Raw genomic sequence first — 20699 nt, 5'->3', positions numbered from 1 at the left:
CATGAAGAGATTTATGATAAAGGTCCACTTCGTAATTGAGTAGAGAACCAAATCAAAAGGTTCAGGGAACTGATAAATCTAATGAGTAGATTACCTGCTTAGAGTCATATCTAATACAAACAAAGATGGTGGCCGTTATTAAATGCCTTCAACTCAGCCTGAGGACAGTGCTGCTGTAACCCTTAAGGTGGTCTCTTGCCTCAATTACTGGCAGCTCTTTCATCAATGGCCTTTCTCCTATGCTGAGTAGGAATGTTTGTTGATGATTGTGCAGTGATCAGTATCACTCACAATACCAGAAACACTATAACTTCTGTGTCTTTATGTAGCAAGATCTGCAAATCATCCAGACATGGACTGATAGTAGCAAGTAACATTTCTGCTACACAACTATCAGGCAATGGCCATCTTTGAGAAGGGTAAATCTAACTATCATTCCTTGATTAAAACAAAGAACTGCAGACTGTGAAGATTTGAAACATAAGAACTGGGAGTAGGAGTAGGCCACCTGGCCACTTGAGCCAGCTGTGCTATTCAATAAGATCACGGCTGATCATTTCGTCACCTCACTCCACTTACAAAAGCAGAAATTTCTGGAGGAACTCAGCAAGTCTGGTAGCATCTGTGGAAAAAAGACAGAGTTACCCCAAGTCCAGTGATCCTTTTTTATTATTCAGTAGAATTACAATGTATAATCAGAAGTGTGACGAAATACGCTGCACTTAGAAACACGGACTTAGAAAGTAAGAGTAGGCCATCCTTTCGAATTTTCTTTGCCATTCAATATGATTGTGGTAGATCAGCCAGCTCAATACCCTTGACCTGCTTTCTCCCCATGCCTGTTGATTGCTTTGGTCCTAAGAAGTATATCTTACTCCTTGAAAATGCTCAATGTTTTAGCCTTAGCCATTTTAGTGGTAGAGGATATACACAGGCTCACTACATTGAGGGAAGGAATTTCTTCCAACATTCAAGAGATGGGACATTAAAACAAGGCAGACCACTTATTTGATACCTTGTCCATGACATTGAACATTAGGTCCTCCCACATCCAGTTGTAGCAAGAGTGTATCAAATACAGAAAATGCAGAAACTCGCCAAGCCTCTATCAACAGCACCATCCACATTCATGACCTCTATCACAAGAGCAGTGGGATCATCATCTAGTCATACATTATCCTGATGTGGATCTGCATCATCCCAAGCTTCTCTACTGCTGGCACAAAAATCTGGAACCCACTTCCTAGTAGTACTGATGATGTGTCTACAGCAGTTGAACTGCAGTGAGTCAAGAAAGCAGCTTTTCTTCATCATCATCATATAATCAGTTAGGGATGGGCAACAAAAGCTGGCCTTGCTGGTGATCCTCATGTTTTGTGAAAGGTAGTGTGAGAGAATAAATTTAGTGAGCAACCTAAAAGATAGTCAAAGGAGGGTTGCTGCCAATGATGGAACAAAGAAGTGATTCCTTTCTGCAGGTAAAGGATGGAAATCTGGCCACAATAATTTAACTGTGTTTGAATAGGGAACTGGTGCTAGATGAATGATGAATTGCAACTATACACCACCAATCCAAACAAAAGTGGAATGGGTAATCCTGGCAGCTGCAATCCAATCAGATGTTTGGTGAGATAACATTTAGAGACAAAAATCTGGGATACAGCTGCTTGGAGAAAAGTGGGTTCAAAAATGGAAGCTAATAGGGATTTGTTAAAGGAGAAGTGTTTGATTGGTTTGATTGACTTGATTGAGCTTGAATAATGAAGACAGACAGTTTAAAGAATCCTAGAATAGAATCATAGAGTACAAAAAGTGGTCATGTATAATGTTGCATCTCTGGCTGTTTTGAAGAGCTATTCATTTCATTTCATTCCATTCCCTTCTCGATCGCTGTAGCTCAGCAAATTTTATTTGTTCAGTGATCGACCAAAGTTGTCTTTGAATACTACTTTGATTCTGCATCTAACAGCTTTTCAGGCAGTGCATTCCAGGATACAATAACTCAGTGTGGGGGTGAAAAATCTTTTACCATCCTGACGCTAATCTGCATGCTCTGTTAACTGGTCTTCTGCCACTGGAAGAAGTTCCTCTTTTATTTACTCTTTAAAAACTATTCAAGATTTTGAACAACAAATGTTCCTCTAACACTTTAAGCTACTGTTTTCCTCCTACTATTTATATAGCTGAGAGTGATGCGATTGAAACCATTAAATAGGTGCAGAAACAGGAAGACCTTGTAGTATATGTAGAAAAAGTAGCCGACAAGATGAGACTGTTAATTAAGTCATGTATGTTTTGCTTTATTTAGAGATGCAGGCAATGAAATTGCTGAACACCAACAAGCTCAAAGTAAATTGCCAGCTTTTCAATGAAGCGCATTGAACAACAGTTCAAACTCTTATTGAAGATTAGCTGTTCTTACCCAGTTTGAAATTGAAGATTTTGGTAATATTTTCAGAAACAAAAACTACATGATGCAAATTTGGCTGATTTTCTGCCAGCCTATTTTGTGTTCCTGTTGTGTACCAATTTGATCCTCGGTGTACAGAATCAAAAGTTATACTGGTGGAGCCCCACTTAGAGTGTTGTATCTAATTCTGGGCACTAGTTTTGGAGGACCATCAAAACACTGGAGAAGGTGTGGAGTGTATTTACTGTATATATTTGTATCTCATGAATAAGTCACCCCCTTTGTTTTGGCCAAAAAACTTGTATTTTCCATATACACCATATAAGTCGGCCTTAGTTCTTCGCAGGTATAGATCAACATGTATGAGTCAGTGTGCCTGTCCATTGCATTATGCTTCGACTTTCCAGTCTGCTGGCTGTACTGCTCCGTTCCAGGTATTTCTCCACCAGTATAACTTTTGATTCTGTACACCGAGGATCAAATTGGTGCACAACAGGAACACAAAATAGGCCAGCCGTTGTGCCTTGCTCCAGGTTTTCACAATTACTGTAATGAAACGACAGTACAGAGCGACCGCCATATCCGCAGGGTCAGTTTCAGCTAACTGCAGTTTACTGCAACCCAAACTTATTGCAGGGAACGTTCTAGAACCAGGGATCAGGGGGCTGCCAGGAAGGTAAATTTCCCATTTTATCTATTTGCTCGATAAATACGCATCCCCTCGAAAATTATACCTTGTGTTTAAGTCGACCCCTTAATTTCAGATTTTAAAATACCTTCAAAATTCGACCTAGATGCAAGTGTATACGGTACTCTAATTAAACCAGGAGGAAGACCAAATTCAGATAACTGCACGGGCTGGAGAATCTGGAACTGTTCTTGGAGAATGGAGGGTTAAGAAGAAATTTGAATGCTTATATCAAAAGGATGTTTTAATTGGTTTTAAGGAGAAACTGTTTTCAGTGGCAGAAAGGTCAGTAACTGGAGGTCAGAAGTGTAAGCATTAAGAGAAGATTGTAGGTGACAGGAGAATGTTTTCTTGTGTACAGGGAGTTATAATCTGGTACAGACATGATTAGCTGAATGATCTTGTGACGTGCTCTGTCATTCTATGGTGAGTCTGTGCTGTCGTCCAACAAGACCCATTAATTTTTCCTGCATGCCAAAAATTGAACAGCTACAGATGGGAGTCAAGAAAACTCTACAATTCAAGCAGCATCACCTCATTTTTGTATTCCAACAGCCTTAAGATAAAGGTCAATATTCCATAAGTGTTTTTAAGTACAGGTGTTTGAGTTGGTGACAGTGTATGCAAGAGTTGATGAAGGGCTTTTGCCCGAAATGTCGATTTTCCTGCTCCTCGGATGCTGCCTGACCTCCTGTGCTTTTCCAGCACCACTCTAATCTAGATTATGCAAGAGTTGTATTCATAAATGTGTGTATGGGGTCTTGAGGTGATTTTTCTGAGTGCAGTAGTCTATATGATCAAGATCATGAGTCTGTCTGCAATCAGTAGTGTGAAAAAGCTGAATGAAAGTTTAGCTAAGAACCCACAAGGGAAGTGTGAGAGTACCAGCAGGTGCATGAATGTGAATGTGCATATTTGGGAACTGTGCATGTTGATACAAGTTCTTGAGATGGTTTATATCTGACAGCATCAATTTGTGCATAATGACAGTTGTGAATGTTAAAGTGAATGTATTAGGAGGTTGGAGAGGTTTTTTAAAAAAAAAGTAAATGTACCCAGTGAAAGTGGGAGTCAGCATTAAAGGAGTTCTTTTGCATGAGATTGACCTTGCATGAATGGGGAGTGTTTGTGTGAACCTAAGGAAATGTGACTGAGGTCGTATGTTAAAGAAAAGTTTGTACAAGAAAGCCCAGAGGAGGGAAAGCAAAGTGTGAGTAGATGAAGGGCATATGAAAGAGAGAATATGACTGCAAGTGAACAGTGAGGTAAGCTTTATACATGAGAGATCTGTGTGTAAGATAGCATATATAAGATGGAGAATGAAGGAAGTATCCTCAAGGGTATAGGTGCCATGAGGGTACACAAGAGAATGCTCACATGCATAAGCAGATTGTATGACCATTCACGAGGCACATATGTATTAGATTAAGCATGTGCTTGAAGTGAGATGAGTATGTGATAGAGCACAAGCTTTTTGTGAGTTTTGTCTGGTGTGCATAATTGAGACCATACATAATCAAGGGTGGTGTAGTGAATGGGGCTGTGTGCTTGGTTATTGAGAGTTGTGAGGAGTACTTTTCTGAATTGAGTGACTGTACATGGGGTGAGTATGAGACTAAGCAAGTGAGGCAAATGTATTATGAAGTAAGAGCAAGTGAGTGCATGGTCAATGTGTTTGGAATAGTGTGTGGGTGTGCTGAAACATGGGTGGCTGAGGGGGAGAGTAAAAGGCTATGTGATAATTGAGAAGTTGTGGTTTGTGAGAGTGAGAAGGAAGAAAGGAAATGCAGAGGACAGAGTTGTGTGTAGATGAGTGTGAATATTTCTGCAGTTTTCATCTTGTTGGAGAAAGCAGTTGTAAGTAAAATGTGTATACATGTTTTTGTTCTTTGTTTGCAGAGAAACCTGCCATTGCTCCACCTGTTTTTGTATTCCAGAAAAACGAGAAAGGACAGAAGGTAAGTATTCTACATTTGTATTTATTTTACTGTATTATGTCTTAGAGGGCAGCAGGATTGTCAGTTTGAAAATTTTAACTTCAAAGCATCTTGCCCAGAAAATACACTCAACATATAGTAAATAAGGTCTCATTTGAAGGGTGCCATTTTAATCCAAATTTACTTCCTTTTCCTGGAAGTCTGTTACAGGCATTCATTACCCAGTGGGGAAAGGTGTATTTTACTCATAGTCTTCTACCTTGGTCAATACTTGTGAATTGCGTATTTTATCATTTAGACCGGATCTCAATATCTTCTAACATCATTCATCACCCATTGATATATTTTATTCATTCACACTTGGAGTCATAGAGATATACAGCATAGAAACAGATCCTTTGGTCCAACCTGTACATACCATCCAGATATCTTGTATGAATCTGGTCCCATTTGCCAGCACTTTGCCCATATCCCTCCAAATCCTTTCTCTTCATATACCCAGCAGATGGCTTTTAAATGTTGTAATTGTACCATCCTTAACCACTTCCTCTGGCAGCCCATTCAATACACACACCACCCTCTGCGTGAAAAAGTTGCCCATTAGGTTCCTTTTAAATTTGTCACCTCTCACCTTAAAGCTATGCCCTCTAATTTTGGACTCTCACCCACCGCCCCCCTCCACCGCAGGGAAAAGAACTTGTCCCTTTTACTGTATCCATGTCCCTCCGTTTTAGATCAGTCCTCAGCCTTCGACGCTCCAGAGAAAATAGCTGCAGCCTCTCCCTATAGCTCAAACCCTCCAACCCTGGCAACATCCTTGTAAATCTTTTCTGAATCCTGTCAAGTTTCACAACATCCTTCCTATAAGAGGGAGACCAAAATTGCATGCAATACTCCAAAAGTGGCCAAACTAATGTCCTGTACATCTGCAACATGACTTCCCAAATTCCAATACTCAATGCACTCACCAATGAAGGAAAGCATACCAAACTCTTCCTTCACTATCCTATCGACCTGTGGCTCCACTTTCAAGGAACTGTGAACCTGCGTTCCTAGGTTTCTTTGTTCAGCAACACTCCCCAGGACCTTACCATTACATGTATAAGTCCGACCCTGATTTGCCTTTCCAAAATGCAGCATCTCTCATTTATTTAAATTAAGCTCCATCTGCCACTCCTCTGCCCATTCACCCATCTGATCAAGGTCCCATTGTACTCTCATTTAACCTCCATTGCTAACCATTACACCTCTAATTTTGGTGTCATCTGCAAACTTACTAACTGTACCTCCTATGTTCACATCCAAATCATTTATAAAACTGACAAAAAGCACTGGACCCAGCACCGATCCTTGTGGCACACTACTGGTCACAGGCCTCCTGTCTGAAAAGCAACCCTCCACCACCCACTGTTTCCTACCTTTGAGCCAGTTCTGTATCCGAACAGCTAGTTCTCCTCCTATTCCGTGTGATCTAATTCTGCTAATCAGTCTGCCATGAGGAACCTTGTCGAACGCCTTAATTAAATCCATGTAGATCACATTCACTCCTCTGCCTTCATCAATCCTCTTTGTTACTTATTCAAAATATTCAATCAAGTTAGTGAGACACTATTTCTCTCACACAAAGCCATATTGACTATCCTTAATCAGTCCTTGCCTTTTCAAATATTGTAAATCCTGTCCCTCAGGCTTCCCTCCAACAACTTGCCCACCCATCCTCTTAAGATAGGAGAGGAACACTGCTCCTCCTAGAATTTGTGGTTTCCACTCCATAAGATAATTAAGGTAACAAAGCTTAAATTTCTGTTTATCACCTCCTGTAAAGCAGTATCCTTGTGCCATCTTAGATTAGCTTACTGTAGCTTCTCCAACTGTGTATTAGCAGGAAGTGGATTTGACTGAATAACCTCAACTTTCAGCTTGGTATGCTTTTTGTAAATATGATATCGTTTTTACTGGTATACTGGTATTGGAGTGCTGATGGTGCAAAACCTGCATGTAGGTTGTGTGTTTTGAGGTATTAATGCATCAAGGAGGTTCAGGTGACTGGATGGTTGACCAAAATTTACAACATCTCATGGTTCAAATCATTTTTGAAACAAGCTCCCACCTTGATGTATCCTTGTGGATTATTGTGAATGCTAGATTCTAGTGGTTAAATTGTAATTTGAGCTCCAATTAAGTCCAAATGTGTATATGATATGTCATTTGCATGTTTTAAAATGTATGGTATCCTATAAATGAGATAGTGATGTGCCAAGAGTTTAAGTATGCAAACAGATTAAATGTTATCTGAAATCTGGGTTTTTTTGTGTTCTTCAAAAGTTCTGTAGGTGTTAGACCAATTTGAGCAAGAACTAATCATTTTAATGTGACCCTCTTTGGGAGAGAGTATACATTTTATTTTCAATGTCAGATATCAACATTTGGTTGTGAATCATCAGCCTATTTTGGATGCACTGTGTTAGCTTTAGGGCAAGATTCAGTCTGGCTCAAATTCATTTCAGAAAGGATTGTTACAGCAAGCAGTCTATCGTACCATCATATCCTATAGACCATAGCCTAATTAAATGTCAGAAATGTTCTTCTTGCATACCTAACAATGAAGTGACTTGACTAATATTTTTGTTCTGTGCTGCTGTTAGATCTGTCAGATTTACTACCTTTTGCTCCTGGATGCCCAAAGGAAAAGAGAGTTCAAAAATGGAAATTAGGAGCGAATGAATGTTCAAGGGAGAGAGAATAATACATCATATGAGCTTAGCTTCCATATATGCCAATTACACCCAGCTCCATCTTTCCATCTGTTCCTAGGAATGTCTCCATACCTGTAGGAATGCCTGTCTGATCTTGGATGAATCTCAACTTTCATTAAATCAACATCAGTGTCTGCCACAAACATTCCCAATTATACCATATTTCCTGGCCACTATCGTGGGCTGAAATAAACTTTTCATAACCTTGGTTCTCTGATTAACCCTGAATGCTATTTTGCTCAGGAAGACTGTTTGTTTGAGTTCACCACCATAATAGTAACTGTTGTGGCCTAGTTTCAGGTGTCTTTGTTGAATTCATTACTTCCACTCTTCATAAACATCCAGTCTCCAGAAAGATATTGTATGTATCCTGTTCTGTGAGAATGATCCTTCTCCCGTAACTAGTCTTGACACACTACATTAGATTGCTAGTGTCATTAACCTCCCTCACTTCCAGGCTTGACATTAATTTTCTGGGTGTTTATCTGAAACATGTTTTTTACTTCAACCTGCTACATAAATGATGTTGCATGGAAAGGATACATTGGAAGAATCAGCATGTGTCATAGGAAAGTAGTATGTATGTGGGTGAGGGATGGGAAAGAAAAATAAGGGAGAGAAAGCAGAAGAGGAAAATTGGAAAATGTGGTGGGATTGAAGTGGGTGGGGCAAGATGAGGATCATCATGGAAAGGATAAACAAAAATTCTTCAGATAACAACATTTGTACAAGCAGAGTGAGACAATTTTTTACCAGATTAAGAATAAGTAAATAGGTTCAGGCTGGCAGAAAATCTAAAGTTAGAGGAGAAGTGTATTTGTAAAAGAGAGCATTGTGAATGGAAGAAGTGCAGGGGAGGTTAGCATACATTGTGCGATGGGAGAGAAAGATGTTTGAGTGGGGAATCTTCTGAATAGTTTAAAAAAAATTATGTATGGTGAGGGAAAAAAATGGAACGAGGACAGAAGAGAATGAGGGAGTGGGACGGCGTGAGGAAAGAAGCATTGTAAATCTGCAGTGTATGCAAGTGGCACCGATTACCATTCTTACATCCTTCCTTCCTGAGAAATTAGGAAATTGTTGCATGGAAAATCACTGTTGGATCACATCTTGTTGTGTGGAGCTTCATTAAGGCGTGATTAGCCTGTGTTGCTCTAATTCACTACTTATTTTACTTCGGTATTAAAATTCAATCTTATTCATCTGTTAAATCTTTATTTAAGTGCTCTCCGTTAACAGCTACGACATGTTTTCTTTCAATAGTTGATAGTTTGGTAAAGTGTATCATTCTGTTCCCAGTCACTAGTTGCCTGAGCATATTAAGGCTGTGTAGGTTATTCTTCCTTTACACCATGAAATGAATTTTCCTAGAGCTCCTAAATGGAAGAGAGCATGTCCCCAAATCCTGGCAATACCATGATCCAGTTGCAAGATGGGAGTCAGCAATTAAGTCATATCTCTGCTTCACATATGAATGTAGCAAAAATAATCAGGACTGGCTTCTGAGAAAAAAAAACTTGGATTTTTCCTGGTGTAGAGAAGCAGAGCGAGTCATTATCTTTTAAGAAATTAAATTAATAAAATGAAAGATGATCTCTTAATCCTGTTCCGTTGTCTTGCATTGTCGAAAAGGTGACACAGCAATTAAAATATAAAATGCCAGAACATGTCAGCAGGTCTGGCAGCATCTGTTGAGAGAAAGGGGAAAAAAAGCAGCGTTGATGTTTCAAATGACATATGACATATTTTCTCTCCACAGTCACCACAAGATCTGCTGAACATTTTCAGCACTTGGTTTTTATTTCAGATTTCTAGCATCCGTGGTATTTTGACTTAAGATGACATAGCAAATCTGAGTGAGGTCAATAGCTCTACTTTAGCATCACCTAATGTCCAGGGCCTGCAATTACATGCAGTTTCGAAATGTTTTCAGACTATCACAAGATTTGGTGACAGCCACAACAGGCTGTTGGCTTGGAACATTGCATTACAGCTTGCAAATGCCAAAATCGCAACATTTGTGCAATCTTTGTCATACTTACTAGTTTCTCAGTCATGATTATGTCACCTTTTTATATAAGGATTATAACTATATTTAACTATTACTTACCTAATGACTGAAGGAACAAGAAAGTGTTAAGTTTGTATGACTGTTAAAATGATGAAGAGGCTTTTAAATTGCAGAATGAGATTCCTTAAAATATTTCCCTACAACTCTGTGAAAGTTTGTTGTGCAGACAAATCTTTTAATGACAATACATTCCTCAATTTGATACTGTAGTGGAATTGATAGTTCCAGCCTTTGTCCAGCTACTTTCCTTTTTTACTTTGTACATTACCCATTGACTCTTATTATTGCCATCTCCAACCTTAAATGCCAATTTCTGCTGAGCTGTTCTACTTTGCTGTTCTTGCTGCAACTTTCCTTCTCTTGTTTTCCTGACCACCACCTCATTTCCTCCAGTGGAAGAGGCAGCCTGTGGCCTGGATTTCTCTCCTTATTGTTAATGCATCAACAGGCACCCACAACCTGGATCTGTTTCCTGCAGGCCCCACTGACTCCAGACTTGTCTCTGTCTCCCATCCAAAAGGACAGAAGAAAAAGCAAATGAAGCAGATGGCAACAGACAACAATAGATAATAGAAAGGGGAAGGGTGAGAGAGAGGAATGGACCAGATCAGGAAAAAGAGGTATAGAGAAGGGGAAGACAAAAGAAAGTAAAACATTGCCATAAAGCTGACAGACAGGTAAGAGAGGATATACGATACAGTACAATACCAGACAGGAATGAGCTCTTCAGCCCACCAAGCCTGTGTCGATTCTTAATCCTTATTTAGACCTGTTACTTATTGCCTGTGTGCAGTATCTAGCTCTCTGCTCATCTCAATTTCATGTTTCTTAACATGATAGCAGCTTAAATGTTGCTAACATGCCTGATTCCACTCTGTCCACCCTCCAGACATCCATCACCCTTTGTGTGAAACATTTTCCCCATACTTTTCCCCAAACTTCCCTCCCCCTCACCTTGAAACTGTGCATTTTTGTAGTTGATCTTTCCATCCTGGGAAAATATTTCTGACTGTCCACCCTATCTATGCCTCTCATAATTTTGTCGACTTCTATCAGGTCACCCCTCAGTTTTCACTGAAAAGATGAAGACTGTCAGAGTTTATCCAACCGCTTCTCACACGTAAAACTCACCAGACCAGACCTGGTAAATCTTACCTGCACCCTCTCCACAGCATGCACATTTTCTGGTAGTGTGGTGACCAGATCTCCATGCCCAGATCCCTCTGAGAGTCAATGCTCTCAGGGGTTCTTTTCTTGTGTAATTTGAAACTGAATTTCATTTTCCAAAATGTATGTTCTAGCATTTGTCCAGCTTCAACTCCATCTGCCATTTCTCTGCTTAAATCTGTATTTTGTCTACATTCTGCAGTATCATTGGACAATCCTTCTGACTATCTGCAACTGTGCCCATTTTGGTGTCATTGGCAAACTTATTAATCAGAGCACCTACATTTTCCTTCAGATCATTGATATGTATATCACAAACAACAAAGGTCCCAACATTGATCCCTCCGGAACATCAGAAAATCCAGGGTACTATAGATCGGTGAGCCTGACATTGGTGGTGGGCAAGTTGTTGGAGGGAATCCTGAGGGACAGGATTGACATGTATTTGGAAAGGCAAGGACTGATTAGGGATAGTCAAGATGGCTTTGTGTGTGGGAAATCATGTCTCTCGAACAAGATTGAGTTTTTGAAGAAGTAACGAAGAGGATTGATGAGGGCAGAGTGGTAGAAGTGATCTATATGCACTTCAGTAAGACATTCCACAAGGTTCATCATGGTAGACTGGTTAGCAAGGTTAGATCACATGGAACACAGGGAGAACTAGCCATTTGGATACAGAACTGGCTCAAAGGTAGAAGAGAGGGTGGTGGTAGAGGGTTGCTTTTCACGGATCAGTGCTGCTTTTCATCATTTATATAAATGATTTGAATATGAACATAGGAGATAAAGCTAGTAAGTTTGTAGATGACACCAGAACTGGAGATGTAGTGGACAGCAAAGGTGGTTACTTAGGATCTTGATCAGATGGGCCAATGGGCCAAAGAGTGGCAGGTGGAGTTTAATTTAGATAAATGTGAGGTGCAGCATTTTGGAAAGGCAAATCAGAGCAGGACTTATACACTTAATGGTAAGATCCTGGGGAGTGTTGTTGAACAAAGAGACCTTGGAGTACAGGTTCACAGTTCCTTGAAAGTGCAGTCTTGGGTAGATAGGGTAGTGAAGAAGGCGTTCGGTATGCTTCCCTTTATTGGACAGAGCACTGAGTACAGGAGTTGGGAGATCATGTTGTGGCTGTAGAGGACAACGGTTAGCCCATTTTTGGAATGCTGTGTGCAATTCTGGTCTCCCTCTTATTGGAATGATGTTGTGAAACTTGGAAGGGTTCAGAAAAGACTTACAAGGATGTTGCCAGGGTTGGAGGATTTGAGCTACAGGGAGAGGCTGAATAGGCTGGGGCTGTGTTCCCTGGAGTGTCGGAGGCTAAGGAGTGATGCTATCAAGGTTTATAAAATCATTAGGGACAAGAATAGGGTGAATAGGCCAAGGTCTTTTCCCAGGGGTGGGGGAGTTCAGAACTAGAGGGAATAGGTTTAGGGCGAGAGGGGAAAGATATGAAAGAGACCAACGGGGCAGCCTTTTCACACAGCTTGTATGGAATGTGCAGTCAGAGGTAGTAATGGAGAATGGTACAACGACACCATTTAAAAGGCATCTGGATGGGTATATGAATAGGAAGGGTTTAGAGGGATATGGGTCAAGTGGGACTACATTATGTTAGGATAACTGGTTGGTATGGACGAGTTGAGCCAAAGGATCTGTTTCCGTGCTGTACAACTCTATGATTCTATGACACCACTAGTTAATGAGCTCCATTCTGAAAAACATCCATGTCAAACTGTAGCAGTGGCATCTATTGATATTATACTTTCCATTTTAAATAATGTTGCAATGCTACTTAGACATACAATTGCCTTCCATCTACATTTGCAACATGCACAGAACCTTGTTCAGATATGTGTAACCAAATACTCTATTTTAGAGAAGTTAGTCGAGGAATAAATATTAGCCACTGCACCATAGAAACTCCTATGTTCTTCAGAATTGTGACCAAGGGTTTTTGATGTTCATCTGAAAGGGCAGTGTGGAATCTCATCTGAAAGATGATACCTCCAACAGTCAGTCAGTATTACACTGAAGTATTCAAGATATGTAAATTTCATAAAAACCTTTAATATGTTAACATAGTTTTTATTTTTGATAAAGGTCAACCAATCACGCGTTGACATCTGGTGGATCAGCAGAACCAAGTTAATTCCAGGAGCTTCTCTCGTTTTTCTGTTCTCAAATTTAATTCACTTAACATTCTTTCAAAACGATAGTTTTGTGAACTTGGAAAGCTCCAGCAATAAAGGTTTTGTTCTGTACATGAAGGTTTCCTGCTTTTGTGATCAGTGTTAATGATGAGTCTCATTGGAATGACAGGCTTTAACACTTGTTCAACTTGCTTAACAGTGGAATTAGTATGGTCTCTTTCATGCAAAGTTACTGTCAGTCTAACAATCCAGTGTCCTTTACGATGCACCCGAGATTGAGAGTTGGGTAAACAACCTTGTCTCCTAAACCACACAAACTGAAGAATTGTAAATGAGCACAGGAGTCTAAGTTAGAGTATTTTGTTCAATGCTCTATCAAGAATAGAAGGCAAAATAAAGAGAAGGAAAATATTGATTGAGAAAAGGAAATGTGGACATGGCAAATAATTTGAGTAATTTGTAGGGGAAATCAAAGAAATGAAGCTCAACTTGATAAAAGTTAAATTATCAATGTTGAGAGATTATTTGGCAGTGATTAAAACTTGGCACACTATTAGAAGGGTACTCACACTGGGGGGGGGGAAAAAAACACTCTTACTGTTTGAGTTTAGTCAGTATCTGTAATGTCAATACAGGAACTTGATGTCACTCAATAGATTTGAATGGGGATCCAGATGATGAGGTTTTTGAACAACATACAGAGGCCTGTATATGTATTTTCAGATTCTCAAGTTTATTTGTAGATGTTACTGAGTAATTCTGTCCTAAATAATGATAAACACTGTTAGCCGCAGAAATATCTGTTCCATTCTTTATTACTGCTACAAACCTGCTTACTAAACAAAAGAAATTACACTTCACAATCAATTAATTACTTTGTTTTGAAGTGCTTTGTGACATCAGGTGTGTGGTATAAAAGGAAATATAGCAACATGGAAACGAAGTTGGTTGTTGGACCAGAAACCTAGTAAATGAGTATTGAAGAAGAGCTGGAAGTAGTATAGTGCAGGAGTCTGCTGAGTCCACTTTTTCATATGTTTATGTGTGTGTACTAAAGTTTGGATATAGGAAAAAAATTTAAAATTAGCTGAGAGGACAGATGTAGAAGGTTCAGCAAACAATAAGACAGCATGATTTCAAGAAGATGTAGGTTAGTGGAAATGAACAGTTAACTGGCATGAAATTTAATGGAGATTTGAATGAGATAATACATTTGCGAGAAATACAATGGTAAGTCTTTAATTGAAAGACACTGAAAGTTATGAATAAACTTACCAAATAATTACAGTTCGGATTTATCCGGATGACACTCTGCATCTCTATAAGGAACTAGCCTTGAGGCGAGACCTGCAAAATTTGGTATGATTTCCACTGGAGCAGAGAAAACCAAAGGATGATGCACTCTGAAGACTTTGATGGAATGAATAGGGAAATACTTTGCTGGTTAAGAATTGATGACGAGCTGTTCAATTCAAAATTATCGTTGAATGAGGAGAGAGATTAGGGGAAACACCACCTGCAGCTATATTTTGTACCTGCCCTGTTTAATCTTCTGTTGCAGTATCTCAGCTGTTGTACCCGTCAGTACACGTAGGTGTGTTATAGGTTCTGTTTTGAATGTGCCATCAATTTGAAAACATTATAACTTGCAAGGCAGAAATCGACTACTTTCCACAGATCATCTCTCTCCTTTTTTCCTTAGTCTCTGTATCAAGTCACTCATCATCCTTGTGACTACAGTCTTTTGAATCTCAAAAACATTTATCTGCTACTTCAGAGTCCATGCTTTCTCTTAATTTCACACCAGTAAATTCCCTTACCCCTATGTACCACAATTGCTTACATCCTTTGTACATTTTGTCTCGATCATTGATCATTTTTCCATATCTGCCTCACCACCTATGGCTTACTACCCTTCTCCAATCTCAGCACTATAATTATGCAAAATTCCTCCTTCAAATCACCAAAAATGCATTGTCAGATCCCTTAATTTCAGCACTTCTTTTGCCTTCCTTGCGGCTCCTTTGTCCTCTTCTTTAATGTTCTTGTCTGTAAAACCACAGTTCAGTCCAATTCTTGTTCTCATTACAATCCCCAACTTCATTCCCTTAATATTGTGGGATTAAAATTTGACAATCCTTGGTACATAACTAGCTTAGTGGTCTGTTGGCACATCTGACCAGATCATATCTTGATTTTATCGTCCTTCAAGGTGACTAGAAATCTTTATCTATTGTATAGAAATATAGTTTTCCATATCTTTTTCTGTAAGAATAACCAGTAGTTATAACATCTAAGTGAGATGTCCCATAATCATAACTTCTGGACTTGCTTTATATTTTCTATTTTTTTCCCAAACTGTTGGTACCCTTTGCAATATAGTGATTGTGATTTGTGCAAGAGAACATTATTTATAACTTGATCGGGCAATCACTTTTTTTTTCTTGTCTACAGTTTTCAAACTTTGCATAATATATCTTTTGGTTTTACATTGTTATCTTTTACTGTTCTACCTTGATGTCTTCCAGTATGGATCTGCCATTTTAGCTTGAGATCTCAATGAAAATACACATATGTTTCTCTGTGTACACTATCTCCTCCACTTGCCACTTGTAGCTGACTCGTGTTTCCTTTAAGTATTGAAATACACCTCCCCAAATGATAAATCCGGTTTTAGTAGTTAATAGGTGGCCTGTGAAGACCAAACTATCTTGGGCTTGATCTGGAATCTTTACTTTATGGCTGATTCCAGCTGGAATGAGGTAGGAGACATTATAATTGGTCTCTGCATCCGTGAATTAAGAAAGAGAGAATGAGTGATGGTTTGGACCATGGTTGCTATCCGGTATGGATATCAGTTAGAAGCTGGATTTGTCCAAATTGATATGTTCTATTATGCTACCCTGCAACCTACAAGTAGTTTGATAGAACGTCACGCTTTATTGAGATGGAAAACTAATTAGTGCATGAGTTACCATAAGATATAAAATATCCTCAAGTGCAGAGTAGGACCTCATTGACCAAAGGTAAAGTTTTTATATTGCCGAGTAACCTACATGCTATCTTATGCTTCAACTTTATATTGTATTGTATTTGTTAAATTATATTTGATGTCATATTTGTTTTTTGATTTTTAGTCTTAGAATTTTAAAAGTGTTTATCATAACTACTGTGTTTATAGGAAAAACTTGAACCAATGACCTCAACCACACCGCCGTCAAACAAGGTAACAATATATTCAGTAAACTTCTCAAAAGTACCAGGATTGAGATGAATGAATGTTGGATTAATTGAATCTAAAAAGCGAATTTAGCTTAAGATATTGTAAGGCAATATGAAAAGCTCAGCATTAGCTCCTCATGAAATGAAATTTACCAGATTCTTGTGGAACAGATTGGGAACTTAGAAATGTTGGCAACGTTTCATAAGTTGCTGAAATACCTGATTGGACCTTGTCCAAAGAACAGCATTGGATGTAGGGAGGTACTGGGGATATGAGTCAGATTAATGTTAGGACCTAAAACTCATCCACATTTTCACTTGATGATGACATATTATGTTCACCCTGTTAAACACTTCCATGCATCTTTAGGCTTTTTAAATTATTGTTCTTGAAGTTGCGACTCATAAGTGCTGATAACAAGGTGTTTGGAACCTTGAAGAATAAAGCGGTAAATAGTCTGTCTCTTTAACAAAGTAGATTAAAGGATTGAGAAATAAGCAGAGACAGGACAGGGAAGGACAGTGGATTAGAGTGGATGAATTCAATGTCAGAATGTGAACTAAATTTGAGGGGTAAAAATATTGATTCAGCGATTTTAAAAAAAGATAAAGTAAGAAAGAAAAAGCTACGTTTTAAAACCGTTTGACAGTGCCCAGATTCAGATTAATAAAATTCCATACTTTTGCTTACTTTGTGGGTTAGCAATTATTAACAATTATTAAATTGTTAAGAGGGTACAGTTAATTAGTAGTCTTAATTTTCTCTAATTGCGAAGCAATGCAGTCAGGGAAGGCATTGGCCTCATGGTATTATCAATGCACTATTAATCCAGACACCCAGGTAATGTTCTGGGTTCCTGGGTTCAATGGCAGATTCTAATGGTGACCATGGAACAGTTGCCGATTGTTGGAAATACTCGCCTGGTTCACTAATGTTTTTTAGGAAAACATATCTGCCATCCTTACTTGGTCTGGTCTCTAGACTCTCAGCAAGATGGGGTCTTAAATTGTGACCCTTGTGCAGTTAGGGATGGGCAATAAATACTGGCCTGCTGTCCATGTCCCATGAATTAATTTTGTAAAAATCAGCTAAATGCATGTTGTGATTTGCAATTCAGGGAGTTGTTCTTGTTCTATACAAGCCCAAGATATTTCAGAGTCAACCTGTTCGATGATAATGATGTCTCCTTGGAGTAAGTGGAACTTAAACCTGGGGCTCCAGAGGTGGGAACACTAATGCTGCACAACAAGAGCCTGTTCTTCAGAGTTGATTTGTATCTCCTTAATTTCATGCCTCATCAAGATGCTGCTATTCTTCAGCAAAATGGGACCAACAGTTAATAGCCAGTCAGATTTGCAACTCTCAAAATTAGAGAATAATTTCAGAAAAAGCCAGTATTCCTGACACCTGCTTTTCTTTCAGTTTGTAGGAGGCAATTTCATTTAAATGTGTTTTCAAATTTTGCTGCTATAAGCAACAGACTTATTAAATACCCAAATTTATTTTTTAAAACAAAAATGCTGTTTATTTATCTCTGAAGTTGCTCTGTTAATTTAGAATAATTTGATACCTAGAAGTCCACAAAAGAAAATACTTTTTGTCTGAATTCTGTATGCAAATTTTGAGGAATGTCTGTTTAACTCTCTTCATATAAGAGTCGGTAACAAGGTTGTAGTACTAAGTACCCACTTATGTATATTTGCCATTCTTCACATAAAATCAAGCATGTTATGTGGGAGGCATGGCGGCACAGTGGTTAGCACTGTTGCCTCTTGGCGCCGGAGACCCGGGTTCATTTCCCGCCTCAGGAGACTGACTGTGTGGTGTTTGCACATTCTCCCCGTGTCTGCGTGGGTTTCCTCCGGGTGCTCCAGTTTCCTCCCACAATCCAAAAAATGTGCGGGTTAGGTGAATTGGCCATGCTAAATTGCCCGTAGTATTAGGTGAAGGGGTAAATGTAGGGGAATGGGTCTGGGTGGGTTACGCTTCGGCGTGTCGGTGTGGACTTGTTGGGCAGAAGGGCCTGTTTCCACACTAAGTAATCTAATCTAATAATAATATGACTGTAGCTGACCTGATGATGGCCTCAACTCTACTTTCCAGGCTATCCCCTGTGTCCTTTGACTCTCTTGTCAGTCAAGAATCTGTCTAACTCTGCATTAAAAATATTCAAGATCTCCACTGCTCTCTTAGGAGAAGAGAATTCTGTAGATTCAGGACTCTCTGACAGGAAAACAAATGCTCTTTATCTCCATCATAAATGGGAGACTCCCACTTTTTAAACTCTCTTTCCTAGTTCTAATATCTCTCAGAAGAGCAGATATTCTTTCAGCATTCACTCTATTAGATCCATTCCACCTCTGAAATGTTTCAATATGATTGCCCCTCAATCTTCTAACAACAGTAAGTATAGGCCCAGTCAATGCAACTTTCTGCTAAAATAGCTCTTCATCCCAATAGTGCATAAAGTGCATCTTCTCTAAACTGCAGCTAATGCCATTCTGTCCTTTCTTGAATAAGGAAACCAACAATTTTAGTCGTTTAATAATCATAAGCAGCCACCATATTGCTTTGGAAAATAATAGCTTTAATGATGTAATTTTATTAGGCATTACTGAAGTGATGTGGTCCATGCATCACAGAAACAGATATATCTGGGGTGGGGGATGGGTGTGGGTGGGGTAACAATGCAAAACTTGTAGAAGTTGGCAGGGAATGTTAAAAAGAGATACAGGAATTGAAACTTCATAAACTGAGGCATACAATGCAAAACCAAAATAATTATGAATAACCTTTTAGTTTCAACTGGAATATCACAACCAATTCCTTTTATGAAGGATGTGAAGGCTCTGGAGGCAATGCAAAAGAAATTTAAGAAAACGGTTCCAGAGATACATTGGAGATGTTCTGGCGATTTGATAGAGGTTTTCAAAAAAAATGACAAGACCAAGACAGAGTAGATAAGAGATACAAGGGAATACAGATTTAAAACAAGCAGGAAAATCACATGACGAAGAATTTTTCCTCTACACAGTGTATGGTTACAATCTAGAAAAGGGGTGGAGGCAAATGTAATCTGGGCTGTCAAAGGGAAATTTGAGTATTGCCAGCTAAGTTGCTCTTGCAGCGAGCCTGCTGGATGTGACAAATCAAAGAGGTTTCTCCTAGCTGCAACCGTTCTATAATTCATTGATACAATCGGAACAGAAGAGGCCGTTTAGTTCATTGAGTCTGTCAACCTGTCTACACTAGTTACGATTTCTAGTGTTTGCCCCATAGCCTTGGATACTTTAACATTTTATGTGTTCATCCACATAATTTTTTTAGAAGTTGTGAAGTTTCCCGCTCTACTGCCCTTCCAAGTGGTGCATTTCAGATTTTCACCATCCTCTGGATGAAAAGATTTTTCCTTGAATCCCCTCCAGACTTCCTGCTCTTTACCTTAAAACTGCATCCCCTTATAATTGACCCTTCAATTATGGGAACAGCCGCTTCCTGTCTATGCTCCTCATAATCTTACACACATCAACCAGGTCCCCCTCAGCCTTCTCTGCTCTGAGGAGAATAACCTGAGCCTATCCAGACTCTTTGTAGCTAAAATGCTCTAACCCATGCAACCCAGAATCTCCTCTGCACCCCCTCCAGTGTGATCATATCCTTCCTATAGTGTGGTGGCCATACCACACATGGTACTCCATCTATGGCCTAATCAAAGTTTTGTACTGCTCCAACATAACCTCCCAGGACTTATAAATTATTGCCACGACTGATAAAAGTAAGGCAAGTTTCCCATATGCATGCCAATAAAGTTCAGTCCCACATGCAGGATTCTATGAAAATACGTGGCATTGCCTTTTGTAAATTTCCTCATTTGTCCTCATCAAAAAGTTGTTCCACTTTCTCCATTTTAATTTTCATTGGTCACTGCTTCTTACTGTTCAGCTAGTGCCATGTATACCTTTTCCCTTAACCACTGACATTGATCCTCATTATCATCACCCTCGATCGTTGTGTTAAATGCTCAGCGCCTTGTTAGTTATCAGCATATGCTGGTTTGTGTGCTGCTGTCTGCATCTGTTAACAGAAGTCTTATCTTTTCATCGATTGTTTCTTTTTTGCGTTTCAGACAATTCTGAGTGTTTCACCAATACAGTTTTATTTATCTTTGCCTTTATGTTTATTTGATCTATAATGGTTAGTTCATTAAATGTTTGCTTTTTATGTCCGACTTCCATTAAATTATATTGCCACATCTATTTATGCATAATGTTTGAGTTCATTGTGTGTTGCTGCA

The 20699-nt window shown here is 39.1% G+C and overlaps 1 protein-coding gene across 3 annotated transcripts in view; it reads left to right on the top strand.

Annotated features, from left to right (window-relative positions):
- The window catches only part of LOC140494622 (ran-binding protein 3-like), a 103804-nt gene that overhangs the window by 1762 nt on the left and 81343 nt on the right, over window positions 1-20699 (top strand). For 2 of the 3 annotated variants that reach the window (XM_072594006.1, XM_072594004.1), the window contains exons 2-3: window positions 4998-5056; window positions 16364-16408. In XM_072594006.1, coding sequence (XP_072450107.1) covers window positions 4998-5056; window positions 16364-16408 — 104 coding nt within the window. The remainder of the gene's footprint in view (window positions 1-4997; window positions 5057-16363; window positions 16409-20699) is intronic. The other variant, XM_072594005.1, reaches the window with a different exon arrangement.

Source organism: Chiloscyllium punctatum, chromosome 24, assembly GCF_047496795.1.
Source record: "Chiloscyllium punctatum isolate Juve2018m chromosome 24, sChiPun1.3, whole genome shotgun sequence".
NCBI classification, from domain to species: domain Eukaryota; kingdom Metazoa; phylum Chordata; class Chondrichthyes; order Orectolobiformes; family Hemiscylliidae; genus Chiloscyllium; species Chiloscyllium punctatum.
Note: the sequence above shows the minus strand (reverse complement) of the source record. Positions and strands in the feature narration are given on the sequence as shown.